At 47.2% G+C, this 21,898-nt stretch overlaps 2 protein-coding genes across 2 annotated transcripts; both read left to right on the forward strand.

Annotated features, from left to right (window-relative positions):
- The first annotated feature begins 1,952 nt into the window (after positions 1 to 1,952).
- On the forward strand, positions 1,953 to 3,990 carry LOC123101969 (3-hydroxyindolin-2-one monooxygenase). The gene is made up of 3 exons (XM_044523214.1): positions 1,953 to 2,528; positions 2,623 to 3,045; positions 3,155 to 3,990. Exons 1-3 carry the CDS (start codon positions 2,001 to 2,003, stop codon positions 3,788 to 3,790), a joined length of 1,587 nt encoding a protein of 528 aa, XP_044379149.1. The 5' UTR covers positions 1,953 to 2,000; the 3' UTR covers positions 3,791 to 3,990.
- Positions 3,991 to 12,992: 9,002 nt separating this feature from the next.
- Positions 12,993 to 15,005, forward strand: LOC123101970 (indolin-2-one monooxygenase). The gene is made up of 3 exons (XM_044523216.1): positions 12,993 to 13,586; positions 13,675 to 14,109; positions 14,318 to 15,005. The coding sequence occupies exons 1-3, from the start codon at positions 13,062 to 13,064 to the stop codon at positions 14,939 to 14,941; spliced, it is 1,584 nt and encodes a 527-aa protein (XP_044379151.1). The 5' UTR covers positions 12,993 to 13,061; the 3' UTR covers positions 14,942 to 15,005.
- The last annotated feature ends 6,893 nt before the right edge of the window (positions 15,006 to 21,898 follow it).

Consider the following 21,898-nt stretch of genomic DNA (forward strand, 5'->3'; position numbering starts at 1 on the left):
GCTAGAGGTGGCGACTACGGTTCCTCATAGGTCACTCGCACGGGAGCGACATAGGAGTCAAGAAACTATCCTTCTTGCCTAAGGGCATCTCCAACATGGATCACCAAAACATGAAAAACTGTCCGACCAAACAGGCCGAACACTTTTAGGCCTCCAACATGAGTCGCCAAATTGAGCCAGACTGGTCCTTGGCGTCCAAAATCCCACAGCCCAGCCCCAAATTGATGGAAGCTCTATGGGAGTGGAAACATCCTCCATGTTGGACTACGACGCTGATGTCCCACCCAAAACCCCTCCTGGAGCCCATATGTTTTTCATGATCCTGATACTCTTTTTGCGACAAAGCATGCACTCCGCGCTTGATCATCTTCGTCTGCTCGGCCATCCACCACCACTGTGATGGATCTGTCGAAGCCCTTCACGCAGCCCGTCGTCCCGCGGAACCTTGGAAAGCATGCCTGTGTGACCATGTCCACAGAATGTCAAGTGCAGCGAGGGGGGGCCATCAATAAGGTCGCGGCCGCTTGGGCCACAGCTCCTCCACATCGGACCACCGTGCCCGGCCAACAACAGCCCTACCCCGTTCCCCTAGTCCATGCCACTGTACCTGTACTATTATGTCGGCCATCTAAATAGTCAGCCCGAGAGATGTGGTCGCCATAACACTCCACAACCTCCTTCACCTCTGCCTCCAGCCGCCTTCCACGGTACACTTTCGACCTTGACACGAACTATATGTACACGGAAATGGAGTCTCGCAGCTCGTCGGTCGATGTTTCCATCCAAGGAGCCCTCGTCCAGCAATGCCTAGTCACTTCGGCAGAATGCCTCCCCCAAGCTCGACGATGGCCTCCGATGAGCGATGTTGAAAATGATCCACAACGATGGCGACCACAAGGACAAATAAGTTGAGGACGACTACTTGCCATAGCCGGAACAAGAAGAGCTTGATCCAGACACCAAGCAGCCGTAGTCGGACGCGCCCAATCCGGGCGGCAAGAAGACAAGAGGTTCGTCTTACCCAGTAAATGAGGATATACATCATTCAACATGAGGTCAACAATTATTGCGGCCCATACACACAAACACAAAAGCGGCGAGGTTTGTTCAAGTTTCCGTGCTAAAATGAAGTCTTTGACACGGACAACCAGACTAGGTGCTTTTAAGATCTATGGATGTATAAAACTTGATGAACATCTGTTGCTTTTGGTAGTAGTTGCATCTGTTTGTAAGTATATAAATGTATGTTTGGATTGCTAGATCTAGTTAAAGTTTGTCAAAGGAATGAGGAGCTGGACAAGGGCAGACATTTGGTGACTCCAAGTGATCCGCGTTATAGGGACAATTCGCAAGCCTTAACTGTCCCAATAGACTAGCATACACTTATCCCTATGAATTCGCAAGCCTTAATTGCGCTATAGATGAAGATATTTTCCTGGTTATATCTGCGTTTTTTTACATCTCTTTTTTTAGCACGGCACAATCGAAGTCACTCACATAGACGGGCATACACTTATCCCTATGAACACCTCTAAGAGACAGAGCCAGCACATTATCTTGACATTGATGAAGTTGCCACATACGCCCATGGTCGACAGAAACGTCTCCTCTCACTGAACACACATCACCAAAAGGCCTGGAATAAATCCAGAAAAATATAAGCACCAATATCAAGTTTGGGACTTGAACTTTGGTAGGCAGGGATACCAATGTCCTCCTAACTATCCAGCCAAAAGTTCTCTCTGATTATATATGTTTGATCGTAATCAATGTTTCATATGGACAAAAATACCTATTATTTAATGTCACGCTGGTAACGTATTCCACTTGTTTTTGGATTTTATTGAGAGTATATGATTTTTGTTGTCAACATAAAGTATTGCCAATTTTGTAGACAAGTCGTGTGGCTGGAGCTAGCGAATAAACGTTACGGGTGTGCTTATATAGAGAGCGTCTGATGAGTAGGAAGCCAGCCATTCCTAGTCAGCTGTCTGGACGCCATGGCTCTTGAAGCAGCGTACCACTACCTGCAGCGCGCCGTCGGCCATGGCACATCCACAGAAGCACTACTACTCACCGTTCTCCTGCTACTCATCATCCGACTAGCATGGGTAAGAGCCTTCGCCACCACCACCGCATCAGCAAAATGCAAGCAGCAGCTCCCGCCTACACCTCCCGGCAAGCTACCCATCATCGGCCACCTCCACCTTATCGGCTCCCACCCCCACGTCTCATTCCGCGACCTCGCCGCAAAGCATGGCCGCGACGGCCTCATGCTCGTCCATGTCGGTGCCGTGCCCACCGTCGTTGTGTCCACGCCCCAGGCCGCTGAGGCTGTCCTGCGCACGCACGACCACGTGTTCGCATCCAGGCCACGTAACCCCGTCGCCGACATCATCCGCTACAACTCCACAGACATCGCGTTCGCGCCCTACGGCGACTACTGGCGTAGGGCTAGGAAGGTCGTCAACACGCATCTGCTCAGCGTCAAGATGGTCTACTCCAAGCGCCATGACCGCGAAGAAGAGGTACCTAACTAAAGATGTACTATATTGCTCTTCTTTTATAGAAACACGGTACAAACACAGATGCTCACACTAATCGACTCAATGATCACTGTAGGTGCGGCTCGTGGTCGCCAAGATCCGTGAGTTGGCCACAGCTGCTCCAGGCAAGGCATTGGACATGACGGAGCTCCTGGGCGGGTACGCCAGCGACTTTGTGTGCCGTGCGGTCCTTGGAGAGTCCCACCGGAAGAATGGCCGGAACGAGCTTTTCCGCGAGCTCACCGAGATCAGCGCCTCCCTGCTGGGGGGATTCAACCTGGAGGACTACTTCCCAAGGTTGGCAAACCTGGATGTGTTCCTCAGGGTGGTTTGCTCCAAGGCAATGGGAGTCAGCAAGAGGTGGGACAACCTGTTTAACGAGCTCATCGCCGAATACGAACACGGCAAGGAAGATAACGCGGAGGACTTCGTACATCTTTTGCTTTCGCTGAAGAAAGAGTACGGTCTCTCCACGGATAACGTCAAGGCCATCTTGGTGGTAATTAACTCAACTTATAAATTTGAAGTTTTCATGCATGTTGCATAATAATTAAGTAGGTACACAATTGATAATCGATACTAAGATTATTTGTGTCATCTTGTAACAGAACATGTTTGAGGCAGCTATAGAAACATCATTCCTGGTGCTGGAATACTCCATGGCCGAGCTCATCAACAACAGGCACGTCATGGCCAAAGTGCAAAAGGAGGTAAGGGAGTCCACACCCGGCGGCGAAAAGCTGGACCTGATAATGGAGGAGGACCTCAGCGGCATGCCCTACCTCAAGGCGACCATCAAGGAGGCGATGCGCATACACCCGCCGGCGCCCTTCCTGCTCCCACACTTCTCCACCAACGACTGCGAGGTTAATGGATACACCATTCCTGCGGGAACACGTGTCATTGTGAATGCTTGGGCTCTTGCCAGAGACCCGTCGCACTGGGAGAGAGCGGAGGAGTTCTACCCAGAGAGGTTTCTCCAAGAAGGCCGTGATGCAGAGGTCGACATGTATGGCAAAGATATCCGGTTTGTGCCTTTCGGTGCCGGGCGGAGGATCTGCGCGGGGGCTACTTTCGCGATCGCTACTGTTGAGGTAATGCTGGCGAACCTCATATACCATTTCGACTGGGAGCTTCCGAGTGAGATGGAGGCCATTGGCGCAAAGGTTGATATGTCAGACCAGTTTGGGATGACCCTTCGCCGAACGGAGAGGCTTCACCTTGTTCCTAAAATTTACAAATAAGTATCACCGTTGTAGCTTTGTGTTATTTGTATCGGCTGATAGGTCAGCTAACCATTGTCCGTTATGTTAGCTGCCTATTACTATGCCACCTTAATGTAGTCGTGTTGCATGCTTCGGGAGTTTGTTGCACACCCGACGGACCTGTGGGATCCTCTACAAATGTAACAGCGAATAATGAATAAAAGTATGGTTGTATGGTAGATCGTGGTCTATGGATTTTGATGTAATTTTTATTGTTTTTAGTGTTCGTTGTACCACCATGATTGAAGATGAATAGATTGAAAAAATTTCCCGCAAAAAAAAAGATCACAGGTTCTCAACTACCCTTACTCCGCTATTTGGAATGCCGATGTGGCAATGTGCAGCCATATAAACACTCGTGTCCCAAAGTTCGAAAACTTTCTTCTCTTGGAATTTCATGCGTCAGAGATAAGCTAATACTACCGTCATCATCCTCCCATAGCGGGAACCAGAAGGCATAATTTTTTGAAAAATCAGCATGCCCACTACTGAGAAATAAAGAACAAGGAATCTAATAATATCTCACTACAAAATGACGAAAAAGCATAACAATTACTGAATATTCCACAACACTTGTCTTTGCAGAGTTCACCGTGGGCCAACTTAATGATCACGTAATTAATAACATCAGTCTTGACATTTTTATGCATGAAAAGTCACACGTCAAATGGATTTTCAAGCGAAAATGCATGTATGCGCGTGCACATGTGTAGCTAATGTTCATTCTCTCTTGCCTTATTTCACACTATTTTCAAGAAAGGTTTAGAGCTCTACTATTTTAGTTACATCAACTAGTAGCAATATTGCACTATTCAGTATTCTTGAGAAATTTCATATTGGTCCTCATCATCATGGGCGGCTACATGAGAGTATATGTGCAATCTTTTTTACCCTTACATTAAGAAATATTGGACCCTTAGATGTCTTAGAACAAAACATTTTAGATCTCATTGTGAGCTATGATTTCCGTATAAAATTGTCTCACTTCTATAGAAGGCATCAAAGGTGAACCCATACCTTAGTGAGAAATTTGTGAGAGGGCATCTAACAATAGGAAGTATGCAATCGGTATTGCAAATCAAGTGACTGCCAAACAATGGTGTGCATAGGGGCGAGCTTGAGTAGAAGAAGGTGGATGTTGACATGTTGTGAACCATCTGTTACTACGGCATTAGGCGTGGTCGCTTACCACTACATATATATGGCCTGCAATTTTCTTGTTATATTCCAGTTTTTTCTTTCTTTTTTTGAGAAAGTGTTATATTCCAGTTAGTTGGCAATGGACAACCGTCACATTTGATCAATGTCTTTGCCCATTCATAAGAGTCGCTTCATTGAGTGGACCATCTGTTAGCCCAAGGTCCACAATCTCCTTCATAAATCACGAGACCTCTCTAGGTTTCTCACTTGTTCCCTCAATTCAGCTCTTCAGTTTCCCACAAAAAGCCATCTCCTCGAGCTCCATGGCTGTATCCTCTTCGCCTTTGTCACTATGACCTCTCACTCTATCTCATTGTCATCCATTGCCCACCTTTGCAACCATTAGAAGTAGGTAGATATGGAGTTGGAGGTTCACCAAACTCAAGACCTCCGATGGATGAGGACTTGGAACCCGACTTGCAAGATATTAGACACCAGTCTCTTTTTTTTGGTAGACACCAGAGTCTGATATTGTAAGAAGTGTACAATAAATAAAGAAATTAAAAACATGTTGTGTTTAAGATTTTTCGAGGCAAATTTTGCATGGTCATACTAGCCCTTGAAATAAGTGGTTTTCTATTATTGCAACAACTTACCATCCGTACTCAAACATCTCAAAGTTAATCTAACAACAATAATAAACTGCTACTTAGGAAAAAACATACACTTAACATGCAATAATTAATCACATATGTGATGATATGCCATGGCCATATGCTGGCCACAGGTAGATCTAGAAAGAAAACTGAAAACCATGGCTGCACAAGAGTAAAACTGACATTTATGCCACAGATCATGTCCTGAAAATGCAGTCTGCCATAGAAGAATTCAACCATTTGAACTACTGTTTCTGATTAAGTGATGTTTATAACATAATAAACAAGCAAGAGCACAATGTCCAAATAAGATCATTTCATGGGGAATTAAGACCCTAGGACTCCAGAGAAGATTCATGTTACCGGTCGCAAATATTAAAGAGTACGGAGATCAACAGGTCACAAGAAATATTTAAAACAGTACATGGCCAAACACAAACGCATAACACTTAGACTGGCATTACAAGTAGTACAAAATGTGCATATGAAATTTGAAATTAAAATAAGTGTTACAGATTTATGATTGCATGCACTAATACTCATGTGACAAGGTGCACAACATAAATAATGTAGAATTGCTGTAATACAATTTGATTATCACCCTCGGAGATGTGTTACGAATCTACAATGACATTTATGGGACATTAAATTTTTAATTAATACAAGCACACAAAGACTGTAAAATTTCAAAAACAGATGAATAATTCCTCTGGTGCCATTCAAACTCAAAGCTTCCCTCAGGTGACAACTTCTAATTTGTGCCTGAGGTGATATGGGCTTCATGACTGACGATTTTTTGTGCGAAACTTGTGGTTATCACATAATGCTATTGTTAAAAAAATGCATGAGACTATGATCTCTTTTAACTGTTTCCAGAGGGAAGTTTAAGGCAAATTTAATTATTCATATTCTGCATAAATACATGCAAACACATGTATGGACAAAAAATGTTTCATAAGTAGCGAGGTACGTGAACCCATTATGAGTGCACATCTCATGTCATGAATTGAATAAATAAGAGCGTAAAGTTAACTTGTACAATTTACACAAGCCACACTATGAAATCAATCCCTAGCATAAAAAGTAAATTAAGTGCCATAAAATTAACACGTCAGATCTACCCAACTCAGCAATGGTGGATGCATCCAACAATATATTGGATGATGATTACCCTAACACCACACACTACAAAATTAAAGAAAAAGGCACAGCAATCTTGTTTGGTCCATCCACACACACACACACATGCATTATATATATATGTCCAAATCAGAGTTGTTGTATATTACCAATCCATGCATCCGGATTACTATGTCACAATGTTACCATGTTAACATCAAGATTACTATGTAACCATCAGGCTTATGGCCATCCACACATTACTTACCAAAAAATCAGTGACAAGCCTGTGAGCAGGGGGGCAGGATGTCCACCCAATGACCCCAAAAAATGCAGCATCTGCACTCTCACATGGTCATCAATCAATCAACATGATTCGATGCGATCCAATACGTACGGAGTACACAGTGATGGAATCCCACGCGGTGCACGCCCATATTATTCTGTAATATCACCTTGCAAGGCAGTGACAAATCTTAGCAAACCGCCAACTGTTGCTGTTATGTGCCCCATCCACACACATGCATCAGTAATCAGTGGCACCAGGTCTTTTGTCCAATCAATCCACAGATACTATTATCTGTCCATGAATCACAGATGTTGCATGATTGAACGCCTGTGAGCAGGGGCTGGGGTACGTCCATGGCAACATGGCATATTATTTCCCATCATGGTTGCATATATTGCCCGCTCATTGCCCAAATGGGCGAGTTTTTACCAACATTTTTGTCCTTGTACTTTTTCCAAACAGTGTTTTCAACGTAATGTTATCAATCATACAACTATGACTAACCTAGCCAACGAAGAAAGACACTTGTGCTCCGTTGTAGAGGCTAACTAACTGAAGCTAGTTAGCACAAATGGAATTAGAATAGGTACCCACCCGATTGTGGCAAGCGCCTCCTAATTATAAGTGGGTACCCCACCCCTGTGTGAATACACAAATATTCACCATACAAAGATGTAAATGATACTCCCTCCGTTCACAAATATAAGATGTTTTCGATATTCCAATATGGACCGCATAAGGATTGAAATAAGTGAACAAACACACTAAACATGTCTATATACATCCGATTCACAAAAATGTTAGAAAATATTATATTTGTGAACAGAGGGAGTACATGTTAAAGAAATCATCCACTCCATTATTTTCATTTTATTTCCACAAGCAGTAGGAGGAGGACGCTCACACATTATGGAATCCCAGAACGTACAGTGATGCAACTCCTCGGTACTCGTTCCATATGGGCCTTTGTCTAACCTAATATCTCTAATCCGCCTATGGCTAATTGGCTAGTAAATTAGAGGCCATTTTTGTGGTCTGAGGTGACATGTGCCAACCTCATCACGGACACTTTGTGCGTGCACCACAAAATAAAGAAGAGCAAGAAATTAATTTATCTACTCTTTGATTTAAAGACTGAGGGCCACTGTGCATTGCAGTCAATCCCTAGTCTAGTCTAAAACACACAGTGCCCTAAACTCAGGAATTGTCTATGCATCTAGCTGCACGATTACCCTGACACCACACATACTCAAAATTCCTACAGAAAATTAAAGAGAAAGGTGTCCATCCACGTGAGCACACGCGCCAAGATCCAACGACAAGGCCCAATAATGAACGCATGGGTGAAAATCATAAGAGGCTAAAAGATAATGGGGCCGCGGCACAGACATTGTTTGTATGGAACTTGGTGCATGATTGATAGTACCACTAATGGCATATTTTTGGTACCATATTTGTCAGGCGCCACTGTTGGCAAATCTAAGCACATGCATATGGAATCATATCCTTTTTCGGACTTCGCTACACTGTCCTTTAGCCTTTATAAATTTCATGTCAATGATGGACCTTGTCGTTGGATCTGGTGGCAGATGCTGTCTTTGTGCACAGCACAGGGCTCACCAAAGTAAATACTTCTAGAATCAATAAAAGCAACTGGCCAGTTTGGTTTAACAATAACCACCAAAGCTGTCGATCTGAGTAAAAGAATAATTTAGAATCAATAAAAGAAAGTGGCCAGTTTGATTTAACTGTTTCCATGGAGAAGTGCCATATCAGTAGTTAAAGAGGGGTGTGGGATGAAATAAAACAAAAAAGGCCCCTAATGCACAGTTTCATCTCGCAGTTTCATATGATTACCACAGCATTTAAGTGTTGGGTGGAGTTTCACTCGGTTTCTAACGCGTGGCAAAACGCTCCGAGTGGAGTTTCACTCGGTTTCTAATGCTTTGGAACAGTGTGCACCATGTTTCAACTAGATGAAACTTATCTCCTATCTCTCCTCATCATTTATGTGCCATGTTGCCATTCTGCTGCTGATGTGTCACCTCATCAAATGGGAATGAAACTCCCACTAGGACCAGCCTTATATATCTTTCATTCCAAAAGCTATTAATTCCATGAACTAAAAAAATCTTCCTACAATCTAAGACAGATTCGACAACACAAAAAGTATTTGTCCAAACTGAAGTGCAAGTTGCTAGCATTTGTATATGTTATTGTGAATAATATCGAAGATAAATAAGTCAGCACATAGTAAGATTATGCAACGGCTAGAGCCCTTCTCATTATCACATTTTAGGTCATGTTAACAGCTAATCAAAAGAGTAGGCAAAAAAGGGTACCTTGCATGGAGGCAAAGGTTCAATGTGGCCGCTGAAGCAATCCAGCTAGTATTTGTCCTGCTTGGTCGCAATCATCATCAATTGCCTGTTATTAAAAGAAAAGACTCATGAATATAAAGATATCAGCAGATATACTCCAAGTTAATTTGGTGACTCACAAAAACACACATGGTTAGTGCCAGGCACAAATATATTAATCATGGGCATGAATCTCGAGGATGCCAGATCAAAATTTCAATAATTAACAATATTAAAGAATTATGCATCAAGTTGGATACTCCATAAAGTGCGCCAATTAAAAAGCAAAGAAGTAATTAGTTAATTAACATGGTAAGTGTAAAATTGTCAGCAGGTCATTCACAATTCAACGTGAACAAGTCGTGGCCCCATAAAAAAAATCATCTCTTCTAACGTTTTGCATATACGGGCTTTTAAAATGTTTCTCAAGTACCGAGGCACACCAAATCATTCTTAGTGCGTACACCACAAGAGCAGAAATTAAATCTTTACTTCCTCCGTCCCATAATGTAAGACGTTTTTTTTTACACTATACTAGTGTCAAAAGACATCCTACATTATGGGACAGCGGGAGTATGACTTAAGACTACAATTCTTGCACCAAAAAGTAAAGAAGAGAAGAAAAATATATGATTTGAGATTAATTTCGGACCACAAAAATAAATAAGAGCAGAAAATTAATTTATATGATTTAAGACTAAAATGCATGCACCAAACAGAAAATTAATTTATAAGATTTAAGACTAAAATTAATGAACCACAAATAAAGAAGAGCAGAAGATTAATTTACACTACGATTTAAGACTACAATTACGCGGGCCACTATGCATTGCAATCAATCCCTAGGGTAAAAACGTGCATACAGTACCCTAAAATTAATTTGCTAGATCTATCCAATCCAACCCAGCAATGACGGATGTATCCAGCAGCATGATTGCCCTGACGCCACATATACTCCAAATTCCACCAGAAAGAGCATGGAGAAAGGTGTGCACATGCGCCAAGATCCAACGGCAAGGCCCAATAATGAACGCAGCATGCATGGACGCAAATTATACAGAAAGGCTAAAAGACAAATGAGGCGCGGCACAGATCTTGTCTGTCCCTATGGGACATGGTGCATGATTGATATCAGTGATGGCATATTTTTGGCAGCATATCTTTTTTGGGACGTCACTACATTCAGTTTTCTACTCCCTCCGTTCCAAATTACTCGTCGCTGAAATGGATGTATCTAGAACTAAAATACATCTAGATACATCCATATGTGAGACAAGTAATCGGAACGGAGGGGGTACAATTTACGGTGAACTATGGACCTTGTCATTGGATCTTGGGGCAGAGTGGCAGACGCACCTTATCTTCCTTAAGACTGTATGGCACCATACATATTCGCTGCCTCCTTTTGGCACCACTGTTCACACGTGGAATCACGTCCAATGATTCGGATGGTAAGGCCAATCCTGACGTTGCACATCAGGACTACTACTGCAGGCACAGCAGAGGGCCAACCAAAGCTGTCCATCTGTGCACTGGCAAGGGCTGATTTATACATCTGTATCTAGACAAATTCAAGACAACTAATTTCGGGTAAAGGGAATACTAAATAATTTCAGGACCAATACAAGCGTAATTATGTATCACAAGTGATTTGTGTTTCCATGAGTGCCACATCAATTGAAAGGCCCCTAATTAATGCACAACTATGACTGTTTCCATGAGTGTTATGTGGAATTGTGAAGTGAAATGCACATGGTGGAGTTTCACTCGGTTTCCAACGCGTGGATGGGGATGAAACAGATGCTCCAAGTGGACTTTCACTCGGCTTCTAATGCTTTTTATGGTGTCCACTGAGTCTCAACTAGATGAAACTCATCTCCTCTCTCTTCTCATAATTTATATGACATGTTGCTGACGTGTCACCTCATCAAAGGGGAATGAAACTCCCACTGGGACAAGCCTTATATATCTTCCATTTATAATTGCTTGTGCCGGAATCAAAGGATTAATAGTGTGTGCTCTTACAGAACTGGCTATCACCGCCGGATTTGGAACCGGCAGCGCTAGCATTGGCATCACTGACAGTTCCCTAGCCAGCAGCATACCTACCTATCAATGCGGGTATACAGCCCGAACTGGCAGTAATAGCCACATCACCACTGCCAGTTTGAAGCAATGACTGGCAATAATCACATTATCACTGTTGAATAGTGATTTAGCACGCGGTTATCCTAATTTCACAATAAGTAGCTATTTATTTCTCTTCGTCCAATATAACCAGCCAAATTAAGAAATAACCGTTGAATACAATATTTCAATTGAAACCATAAAAGAAATGCTTCAATGAAGTCGTCAGGATTCAATAAAAGCTTGAAAATTCCAAAAACTAAAAAAATCTTCCTACATTCTAAGACAATTTTGACAACACAGATTAGTTGTTCAAACTGACCTGCATTTTTTTAGCATTCGGATATGTTATTGTGAACGGTATCGAAGAAATAAGTTGGATAGCAGCACATTGTAAGATTTAAAGGAGCATATACAATGGCTAGAGCCCTTTCCATGATCACATTTTAGGTAACATTACCAGCTAACCAAAAGAGTAAGGTGGGAAATGTACCTCGGAGGCAAATGTTCATTGTGGCCACTGAGGCAATCCAGCTAGCATTGTCCTGTTTGATTGGAATCATCATCAATCGCATGTTATTAAAATAAAAGACTCATGAGCATAACATTATCAGTAGATATACTCCAGAGTTAACTTGGTGATTGTTGACAAAAGGAAGATTATATCTTTTTATCCTCATTTATTTGTGATGAAAATCCTCCTCCAGCAAGTAATATCAAAAGACTGAAAACATTCTAATAGATAACTGATCTTTCATTAGGTCAAACCGTGTAAGCAAGCAAGTCAAGAGGAAAAGCATTACTTTGGATGATATATGCTTCACGCAACCCTCAAAGGAGTTCCACATACAAATGCAAAGCAAAAAAGGAAATACTTCTCAGAAAAAGAATGCTTGATACCCAATCAATATTCATGATGTGTTTATAGGGAGAGATGACTAGGAACCCAATTAATTAACATGGTAAAAAGCAAAGAAGTAACCAATTAAACAGCAAAAAGAAGTAACCAATTAATTAACATGGTAAAAACTAAAGAAGTAACAAATTAATTAACATGGTAAAAAGTAAAGAAGTAATCAATCAAAAAGCAAAGAAGTAAACAATTAATTAACATGGTAAATGTGAAATTGTTGGAATGTCATTCACAACTCAATGTGAAGTAGTCGTGGTCCCGTGCATTGGCATGGGTTGCATATATACTCAAATAGTAACATAGAAACATGCAGAGAGTATTATAGTTAGAAGTGTCATCTTCTCAATAAGAAATATTATACGGTTTATTGGATGGTCCATAACTTCTTTGGCTTTGCAATGCACGCACGGAAAAGCAAGGAAATAAGTATTTTTCTAGAGATGTTGTGTGACTGGAGTGAATACACGTTACAGCCGTTGAAAGCTCAGCCAGTGGTGGAGAAGTGCACAAGCAGTGCTATTCTGATTAGTATTGACATAATTGATGGAGAGCTTGAGGCTGCGCTTATATAGATAGAGATGAGTAGGAAGTAGGAACCCAACCCAGCCCAGCCATTGTAGGCTTCCTGATCAGTTGTGTGGACCACATGGCTCTTGAAGCAGCGAACCACTACCTGCAGCTCGCCGGCGTCCATGGCACATCCACGCCGGCAGTACTACTCACCGTTCTCCTGCTACTCATCATTCGACTAGCATGGGTGAGGACCGCAACCGCGTCAACAAGATTCGGCAAGCAGCAACAGCTCCCGCCTTCACCTCCAGGCAAGCTGCCCATCATCGGCCACCTCCACCTCCTCGGCTCCCAGACACACATATCCATCCGGGACCTCGATGCCAAGCATGGCCGCAATGGCCTCTTGCTCCTCCGCATCGGTGCCGTACCCACCTTGTTCGTGTCCTCGCCGAGCGCCGCCGAGGCCGTCCTGCGCACCCACGACCAAATCTTTGCGTCGCGGCCGCCATCCATGGCCGCCAACATCATTCGCTATGGGCCAACAGACATCGCGTTTGCACCCTATGGCGAGTACTGGCGGCAGGCCAGGAAGCTCTTAACCACACATATGCTCAGCGCGAAGGTGGTGCACTCCTTCCGCCATGGTCGTCAAGAAGAGGTAAGAACTTTTCCTCCTGCGCAGAAACGAATATCGACCGTTAGTTAGTCCATCACTCATCATCTGACTCTCTGATCGATTGCTGCAGGTGCGCCTCATTATCAACAAGATCCGTGCGGCGGCCACCAGAGGCACGGCGGTGGACATGAGCGAGCTCCTGTCCGGCTACACCAATGACGTCGTATGCCGTGCGGTCCTAGGAGAATCCCACCGCAAGGAAGGCCGGAACAGGCTTTTCAGCGAGCTCACAGAGATCAATGTCTCCCTTCTTGGTGGGTTCAGCCTCGAGAATTACATCCCCCCAAATATGGTAATGGCGGATGCGCTCTTGAGGCTGGTTTCCGTCAAGGCTCAGCGACTCAACAAGAGGTGGGACGACTTGTTCAACGAGATCATCGAGGAACACCTACACCCCAGCAAACCATCATCTGGCGAGCAGCAAGCAGCAGATTTCATAGATCTTCTGCTCTCTCTCAAGGAAGAGTACGGTCTCACTACGGATAACATCAAGGCCATTTTGGTGGTAATAATTACATTCGCAGTTTTCTATTGCAAATAATTGTCCATGTCCTATACTATTGTCAATTTGTCATACTAGCTACTATAACATTTGGAGCTGGAGGGAGTATATAAGTAGTATGTTAAGAGTTGCCATGTTGCATATACAGTTAGTACTTTTTATGTGGTGATGTGATAAACACACACTAAGTTGGACCATTTGATCTTAACAGGACATGTTTGAGGCAGGCATAGAAACATCTTATCTGACGTTGGAATACGGCATGGCTGAGCTCATGAACAACAGACACATTCTGACAAAATTACAGGAGGAGGTAAGATCCCAAGGCAAAAAGTTAGACATGATAACGGAGGAGGACCTTAGCAGCATGGCCTACCTAAGGGCAACCATCAAGGAGACGCTGCGCATGCACCCACCAGCACCCTTCCTCCTCCCACACTTCTCCACCGCTGACTGCAAGATCGACGGATACTTGATACCCGCCAACACACGTGTCCTTGTGAATGCTTGGGCCCTAGGGAGGGATCCATCGTCTTGGGAGAGGCCAGAGGATTTCTGGCCTGAGAGGTTTCTGCAGGATCAAGATGGTGATGTGGACACCCAAATGAGGGGTAAGGATCTTAGGTTCCTGCCATTTGGGTTCGGGCGGAGGATTTGTCCAGGGATGAATTTTGGGTTCGCCACCATGGAGGTTATGTTAGCAAATCTCATGTACCATTTTGATTGGGATGTTCCAAATATGGTGGGTACCGGCGCAGGGGTTGATATGGCTGAGTCGTTCGGGTTAACGCTTCGCCGAAAGGAGAAGCTTCAACTTGTTCCTCAGATTCCCTAAACCTACTATGTGTAAGTTTATTTCGAATGAGCACAAGAATAAAGGCAAGGAATAAAATGACTAATAATGTAGTACTGTTTATCAGTTATTATTACTATATACTCCCTCCATCTCAAAATAAGTGTCTAAACTTTGTTCTAGCTCTAGATGGATGAGAAGTTAATTTATTACACAGATCATATATGATGTACCACAGGTGCATACATAAAGAATAAAGCAATTTGCATACATTTGAGTGGCTATAGACCTATCAGCCACAGCACGCTGCAGCCACACAGCACGCCCGGAGATGTGGTGAGCAAAGCGCAATGGATAATAAAACTGAAAGCAAATACGGCCTAAACAATATATGTATAGGTAACTAATCATGCATGTATGAACACAGATATAAGCATGTAAACATTATTTCTACAATAAAAAGTGATTAAGCTCAAACTTGAGTTGTCGCAACTCACAAGTTAAGCTGCTGTGTGTCTAAGACAATTAGTAACATCATATCTCCAAGGGGAATCAGTGACGATCACATGTTTGAGCTTACCTCTAGATAAACCATGTGTCCTGCTGTCGTATCAGTTGCCACTGGTTGAGGAACTTCTAGCTGAGTAGGGCTTGCTTCATCAGGTCATTTGGCCTGAGGCTAGAAAGTTGTTTTCATCATCAGACTGGTCTTTCTCTTTGGCCGCGATCAGAGAGGGGATCTGGTCCTGTAAGGATTTTACACGGTCATAGAGCACCGAGGCCCGGGATTGTTCTGCTTGGAGCTTTCTCTGGCATTTCTTGAGTTCTGCAAAATGTGCATCATCTATCATTAGTTCATTATTACTATACCTGTATTTTTTAGGTACGACTGTTAGACCTTTGAACCTGAGCATTGATAGTTGTGGATGACGCTAGGAGAGTTGGGACAATTTTCGTTGGTTTATTTCTCACACAATGCCATGCCAACCTGAGGGGTTGGGGATACATACTTATAGGCTGCTAGCCAGCCAAGCATATGCTCAGATGCTACTAAGATGTCAGTCTAAGATGCTAGTCTAAGACGCTGGTCTAAGATGCTATCCTAACTGCCAGTCCTTGATGGTCAGGAACTCTATCCTAACTGCCACAAGGACCATGTGCTGCAGCCCCACAAAGACCCTGGTACACAGACTTATCCAACATTCTCCCCCTAAGTCTTGTACGTCGTCTTGTGGGAGTGTTGAATCATCCCGATCCTGGAGCAAAGCTCGAGGAACTTGACCCTCCCAAGAGGCTTGGTGAGCAGGTCTGCGAGCTGATCCTTGGTGTTGATGTAGCTCGCCTCGATGCTCCCTTCTTCCACACAGCTGCGGATGAAGTGATACTCAGCCGGATGTGCTTGCTCCGTTCGTGGAACACGGGGTTCTTTGCCAGGGCCAGGGCGGACTTGCTGTCCACCAGGAGTTGCACCGTTCTGGTGTCTTGAACGAGAAGATCACCAAGCAGTCGAGCGAGCGAAAGCGCCTGAGTGCAGGCGGTGGAGGCCGCTATGTACTCAGCCTCACAGCTGGACAGGGCCACCACCTGCTGCTTGACTGATTGCCAGCTCACGAGACACTTGCCGAGGAAGAGGAGGATCCCGCTCGTGCTCTTGCTGGTGTCGATGTCGCCGGCGTGGTCGCTGTCGCTGTACCCGACGAAGTGTGCTGCCCCCGGACACCTAGGGTAGTGGAGGCCGTGGTCGAGGGTCCCTGCTATGTAGCGGATGATCCTCTTCACTGCCTGCTGGTGTTCCGACGTCGGTCGACATAGCCGACGGAGAATGCTAGGTCCGGCCGTGTGTGGGTGAGGTAGCGAAGGCTCCCCACAAGGCGTCGGTACTGCGTAGCATCCACTTCCTCCGTTGTGCTATCGCGGCTCAGTTTCAACCTCTCCTCCATCGGAGTGAGAGCTGGATGGCAGCCGGTGAGCCCAGCTAGCTCAACGATGCGCTTGGCATAGGCGAACTGTCGAAGCACGATCTCGGAGTGATCCTGGTGCACCTCAATCCCTGGATAGAAGGAGAGGAGCCCCAGATCACTCATCTGGAAGGTGGCCTTCATGTCTTCCTTGAATGCCGCTACTTCTGCATCTTTGGTGCCGGTGATCACCAAGTCGTCAACATAGACGCCCACCAGCAGGGCATTTCCTCCACTGCCCTGTCGGTAGACAGCGGCCTCATGCGGGCTTTGCTCGAAGCCCATCTTCTTTAGAGTGGAGTCCAGCTTGGCGTTCCACGCCCTAGGTGCCTGCCGTAGGCCATAGAGGGCCTTGCGCAGGCGGAGTACCTTGCCCTCCTGGCCGGGAATCGCAAAACCCGGTGGCTGATGCACGTAGACTTCCTCCTTCAAGTCACCGTTGAGGAATGCCGACTTGACATCCATGTGATGGACACGCCAGCCCTCCTGGGCAGCCAGCGCAAGAAGAAGTCGCACGGACTCCATCCATGCCACGGGAGCGAAGGCGTCGTCGAAGTCGACTCCTTCCTGCTGCAAGAAGCCTCGGGCCACCAGGCGAGCCTTGTGCTTGATGATGGCGCCGGCTCCATCCCTCTTCAGCTTGAACACCCACTTAAGGGTGATTGCGCGATGACCACGGGGGAGGTTAGCGAGCTCCCAGGTGTGGTTTGCTCGACCGCATCCATCTCCAACTGCATCGTGGCGCGCCATGCCGCATCTCTCTCGGCCTCTTCAAAGGACCGTGGTTCGCCGTCCTCACACGCGAGTTGTAGCTGCGCCTCCAGGTCATGTGGCATCAGTCCCAGCACCGGCTGGTCACCGAGTAGATCATCCATCGTGCGATACCGCAGCTGTTCGCCTCCATACCACGCGTCGACCCGCTCCTTGTCGTGAGTGAGCGGGGAAGCGAACTTCATCGGGTTGTGCTCTGCGTGAGCTGGTGCTGATGAAGACGAACCCGGAGTGGTGACTGCCAGGGCTGGAGTATGCGGCGTCGCCAGTTGTGGTGTCGTCGGCGTAACGGGCACCGGAGTCGATGTAGTTTTGGGGGCCGGGGTAGACGTGCCCGGCGGAGAGGAGCTGCTTGCTCCCTCGGCTTCCTTGAAGTGAGCGTACTCGACAATGAAGTCGTCATACATCGGCGTCGCACCGTCGTCCATCGCCTTGTCCCATTGCCACCCTCGCCCTTCATTGAACACAACGTCTCGCGCCGTGCGCACACGCTGTGTCTTTGGGTCAAGGATGCGGTAGGCCTTTGAGCCCTCCGCATAGCCGATGAAGACTCCCGGAGTGCTCCTGTCGTCGAGCTTGCCGATGTGGCCAAGCTCCTTAGCGAACACAAGACAGCCAAAGACCCGCAAATGGGAAACCGCCGGCTTCCGCCCATGCCAGGCCTCATACGGTGTCCTGCCGTCGAGTGCCTTAGTAGGCGAGCGGTTGAGGATGTAGATGGCCGTCAGCACCGCCTCTCCCCAGAAAATAGCCGACATCCCTCGCTGCTTGAGGAGAGCCCGAGCCATCCCCACAACCGTCTGGTTGCACCGCTCGACGACTCCGTTTTGCTGCGGGCTGTACGGCGCGGAGTAGTGGCGCTGGATGCCCTCATCGGCGCAGTACGACGCGAATTCAGCCACCGTGAATTCGCCACCGTTGTCAGTGCGCAACACGCGCAATTTGCGGCCGCTCTCCACCTCCACACCAGCCTGCGCGCGCCTGATGGCGTCCGCCGCTTCTCCCTTGTTGCCGAGAATCATCGCCCACATGTAGCGAGAGAGATCGTCGATGAGCAGCAGGAAGTAGCGTCGACCTCCTGGTGTGGCTGGCATCACCGGGCCGCACAAGTCTCCGTGCACGAGCTCCAGCTTCTCCTTGGCCCGAAAACTCGCATGTTGGGGAAAGGGGAGTCGTCTCTGCTTCGTCAGTATGCAGATGTCGCAGAACTGCTCCACATGGTCGAGGCATGGCAGGCCTTGTACCATCTCCTTGGCACTTAGACGCTTCAGGGCCTCAAAGTGAAGATGCCCAAAGCGCTCATGCCATTGCCATGCCTCGTCATCCCGACGGACAGCGAGACAAACCGGTTGTGCCACCTGCACATCAAGGACGTAGAGTCGATTTCCACCTCTGGGTACCTTGGCGAGAAGGCGACCCTGGCGATCCCAGATGCGTAGGACCCCATGCTCAATCAGCACGCATGAGCCGTTCTCATCCAGCTGTCCCAAGATGATGATGGAGTTCCTTAGCGCGGGGATGTAGTAGACATCGGTGAGCAGCCGGTGCTCTCCCGTCTTGGTGGTGAAGATGACGGAGCCGACGCCCTTAATTTCCACAGCGGAGGCATCCCCAAACTTGACGGAGCCTCGCACATCGGAATCGAGCTCGGCGAAGAATTACCTTCGACCGGTCATGTGGTGGGTGGCGCCGGTGTCGAGGCACCACCCCGTAGTCTTGTCCTTCCCGAAGGCATCACCGAGAAGAGCGTGCACCTTTGGCTCGTCGAGGTGGATGAGAGCTTTTGCGACTGGTGTCGCTGAAGATAGCTCAATGCTTGCATGCGCCATGAACAGAGCCATCTCCTCCTCCTTCGCCTGTGCGATGTGAGCCTGGCCTTGTCGTGGTTGCCGGCACTCATTGGCCCAATGGCCAAACCGGCCACAGTTGTGGCAGCTGTTGTCTTGTGCCGGCTTGGGCTTGCCAGCGGCGCCGTCCTTGGCGCCTCCGCGGGCGTCCCCTTCGGCACGTCCTTGTGCCCTGCCCGGGGGGCCTCTTCGCGTCTTACGCTGCTTGCCACGCTTGCAGCCGCCCATCGTGGAAAAAGGCTCCCCCTTCTTCCTGTCACCAAGGCTGGCATCCCACGGCTCCCGAGTTAGGAGCAGCTTCCCACCGGTGGTGATGGGCCCCGAGGAAGGTTGTGGCTCGTCGGTGCCGACGACCTTGAGGCGACCTATCGCCTCCTCGATTGTCATCATGGAGAGGTCCAGCAAGGACTCGATCGACCGAGCCATCTGCTTGTACTTCTCGGGGATGCACCGAAAGAGTTTCTCGACAGCTCTCTCCTCGGTGTAGGTGGCATCACCAAACTTCACCAACTTCTGCAGCAGAGTGTTGAGACGGAGAGCAAAGTCATCAACGTCCTCACCTGGCTTGAAAGCCAGGCTCTCCCACTCCTTACGAAGTGCCTGCAGAGTGGACTTCCGAGCACGGTCGCTGCCGATGCGTGCCGCGGCGATGGCGTCCCAAGCTTCCTTGGCAGTCCGCTTGCTGGAAAGCGAGAACTGCATCTCGGGCGGGACTGCGGCGATGAGGGCGTCCAGCGCCCGTCGGTCCTCTTGGTGGTCGACGTTGCTGTCCTAGACTGCCTCCCACATGCGCCGCACTAGGAACCTGACCTTCATGATCCCAGCCCACTCGACGTAGTTGGTTTTAGTGAGGGTAGGCCACCCAGCACTGGGACCAACATCCCTGACCACAGTCCGGACCTCATAGAGGCCGCGGTCCTGGTCGTTGCAGCCGCCGTCGCGGTGCACACCTCCACCTGGAGCGCGGGCGTGCTCAGTTGCCCACTGCGCCGTCCGCTCTTGCGCCACTTTGGCGCGGTCTGCGTCAGCGCCGTCGTCCGCAGGCGCGGAGCTGTTGGAGCTGCCGGAGCCGCCGCGGAGTGCTTTGGCATCTGCCGTAGCCTCACGTGCTGCGTCCAATGCTGCTGCTGCTTCTAACTCCGCCCTGGCTGCTTCTACCTCCGCTTTGGCTGCTGCCAGCTCCGCTGCAGCCAGCCTCGACACCCTTGCTGCCGCAGCAGCTGCTGCTACAGCTGCTCGCTCACGCTCCTCTGCCACAGCGCGCTCGGCCTCCTGCCGGCGCCGCATGCTCGAGGTAGCCATGTGCTGAGAGCGACCTGCAGACATGGCTCGCTGCAGGGGGGCTGTTGCGTGAAGAGGAGGCTGTTGAAGACGAACTGCTGCTCGACAGTCCGGAGGGAGGAAAGTAACCAGAGGCAGACAGAGCAGCTGCTGCTACCGACTTGGGCTGCTCACAAGAAATGCTCAGGGTACAAGATAACCTGGCTCTGATACCACTTGTTAGACCTTTGAATCTGAGCATTGATAGTTGTGGATGACACTAGGAGAGTTGGGATAATTTTCGTTGGTTTATTTCTCACACAATGCCATGCCAACCTGAGGGGTTGGGGATACATACTTATAGGCTGCTAGCCAGCCAGGCATATGCTCAGATGCTACTAAGATGCCAGTCTAAGATGCTAGTCTAAGATGCCGGTCTAAGATGCTATCCTAACTGCCAGTCCTTGATGGTCAGGAACTCTATCCTAACTGCCACAAGGACCATGTGCTGCAGCCCCACAAAGACCCTAGTACACAGACTTATCCAACAACGACAAAGGGGCAGAACATGTCAGTTCGATAGATAGATCGATAGATAGATATAATACGTAAGGTAGAGTAGCTTGATAGGCCAGGGAGGGAATAAGCATGTAGCTGTGTGGAGAATAACGGAAGATATTTATATTAGGCATGGTTGTCTAATATGCATCTACATCATCATGACAAAATAGTATTATCTAATTCGCACAATATAGAGGTGCTACCTATCAAGTATCAACTGGATAAAGGAGCAGGAAATGTTGTATCAGCTAAAGATTTACGCAACACCTCCATCGGTAAGACATGAACACCTGTATTTCAGATTTGACCATGTGTAATCATTTCCTATGCAACCAGGATGGTCAGACAAATAGCAAGGAGTATGGTTCAGGCCGGCCTAAGCCCGCCCTAGCTAGCACCGTCACAAAAAAAAAATACCAAGGATTACAACAGAAGCAGACTTATTAGGACTGTCGAATCGAAATGGCAAAATCAGTTCAGATACAGATTCTGCTACAGCAGTGACGCTAAGCATGTCTTCCTTTCAGCTGTGAAGATCACATCCACGGAACATCTCCGGAAAAATTAATCCGCAAACTAATGAGGTAAACCTTAGCTACTTA

The sequence above is a fragment of the Triticum aestivum genome, chromosome 5A (assembly GCF_018294505.1).
Source record: "Triticum aestivum cultivar Chinese Spring chromosome 5A, IWGSC CS RefSeq v2.1, whole genome shotgun sequence".
Taxonomy (NCBI): domain Eukaryota; kingdom Viridiplantae; phylum Streptophyta; class Magnoliopsida; order Poales; family Poaceae; genus Triticum; species Triticum aestivum.